Source organism: Morone saxatilis, unplaced genomic scaffold (genome assembly GCF_004916995.1).
Source record: "Morone saxatilis isolate NCDOM2014 unplaced genomic scaffold, NCSU_SB_2.0 Contig4, whole genome shotgun sequence".
Lineage (NCBI taxonomy): Eukaryota > Metazoa > Chordata > Actinopteri > Moronidae > Morone > Morone saxatilis.
In genome coordinates, this window is record NW_023339984.1 from 2318741 (window position 1) to 2320531 (window position 1791).

At 40.8% G+C, this 1791-nt stretch overlaps 1 protein-coding gene across 19 annotated transcripts in view; it reads left to right on the plus strand.

Moving 5' to 3' along the window:
* ablim2 (actin binding LIM protein family, member 2) overlaps positions 1-1791 on the plus strand; it is a 101207-nt gene that overhangs the window by 85796 nt on the left and 13620 nt on the right. For all 19 annotated transcript variants that reach the window (XM_035675291.1, XM_035675304.1, XM_035675298.1 and 16 more), the window contains one exon: positions 1573-1610. In XM_035675291.1, coding sequence (XP_035531184.1) covers positions 1573-1610 — 38 coding nt within the window. The remainder of the gene's footprint in view (positions 1-1572; positions 1611-1791) is intronic.

Below are 1791 nucleotides of genomic sequence, written 5' to 3' on the forward strand. Positions count from 1 at the left end.
CTGTCCAGCGTACATGCTGCTTTAACAAACAGTATGCTAGGTGATCATGTGTGTTAAACATTGTCCTAAAAGAAAGGAAAGGTAATTAGTCATTTGTGCACACAATGTCCAATTACTTTCATGGACACACATTCACATAAAGTCAAACAATAGTTGATATTTGAACATACAGTACTGTTAATGTTAAGACATTAAGGTACACTAGTTTTTTGTCGTGAAAAGCAACACCAATGCCAGCATCACAAACTGAATAAAAAACATTGTACTTGGAGGACAAAGACAAATTTAATGAGATCAGGAACGTACAATATTCTGAAGGTATGGATTCACCACTATACCGAAACATAGCTTCTAGCCTGCCGCTAACACACAGGCCATGAGCAATTGTAATGAGTCTCCTAGGTGAATGCAGTTTTGTTTTGATTTCAGACAGAGATCCATAGAATATATCTTCTTCTTTGACAACCCTGTAAGAAAGAACAAATTAAAAGGTGTTGGAAATAAAATCAGCATTTTGGCTAACCCCCTGTCCATTGTAGCAGTCCCTTTCCTCTACCCCAAATCACCATACTGAAATAGTGCCCTTGAGGACCGCCTCTTCTTGTGAATTCCTCCCTGATTTGATAAAGTGGAACACGCGAGACCAGATGAACATTAATTCCCTGTTACTGCACAACGGAGGACAGGGAGAACATGCTTACTCGACAAAAATCATTTTCTCCTTTTTATTTTAAAGTCAAAACACACAATAAGTAGAGGAAAAGTGTCCCGAGCAGGTACGACTGCTGCTGACCTCACCGGCGCCATCTTGATCTCTGAACACTGAACACTGTTGGCTGACAGTGATGGCTGTCGGAGTGTAGAGCTATCTAACACTTATTTTACCAAAACAACATCAATAGTTAATAAAGTTAGAAAAGTAGATAGCCTTTGTGTAGGAAGTGAACCCAGTGAGGTCGCCATATCGAATGGATCAGAGTTCATCCCTGGCGACGCATGGCGAATACAATCATCAATTCATCACAATCTTGCAAATTTAAGTGAGATATATCTTAAGTACAAGTGGACATTTTGGGCTAATGGTGGCGCTAAAGTAATGGACAGGATGTCACAAAGACCATGGGGAACAATGATTATTAAGCAGATTTCATGGAAATATAAGTTATTAAAACAAAGTATCATGGACCAACATATTTGTCAAGGGGAAGTTCTGACCAAGGCCAGGAGTTCAAATCATTTGCAATCCTCCTCATGGGACCATTGAATCCTGATCTAATTTCATCATAATCCAGGACGTATCGTCAGAATCGCTTCCTGTTGAACAATGGGTCAGGCCCTAAAAACGTCACTGCAGCCCTGAAAGTACAATGTTGATACAAATGTTGGCCCTGTTTGACTGTACAGTTACACAGTGCACGTACAGTAGAGCTCCATGTAGGTGCCGTCTGCAACTGATGATGTCATGGTCCGGGGTGATTTACTGTAGAGTTAATAGTGCAGCACATTGGAGCTGAGAGGCAGATGATCCAGCACATTAACTGTGACATCCTGTAACATCTGACTGTTTTACAGCTTCTAGAACATCCTGGCAGGATGGGGAGGATAGCAAGGTGGGTCTGTGTGTGTGTGTGTCTGTGAGTCTTTATCTGTCTGTCTGTACATACCTGCCTCTTTTCAAGTCATTCTTTTAAACTTTGCAAATACTGTACATCCATTTACTAATTCACTAACTCATACTTTTCCATCATCCATCACCTCTTTCCATCTTCTTGTCTCTGTCTCTCTCTCTCT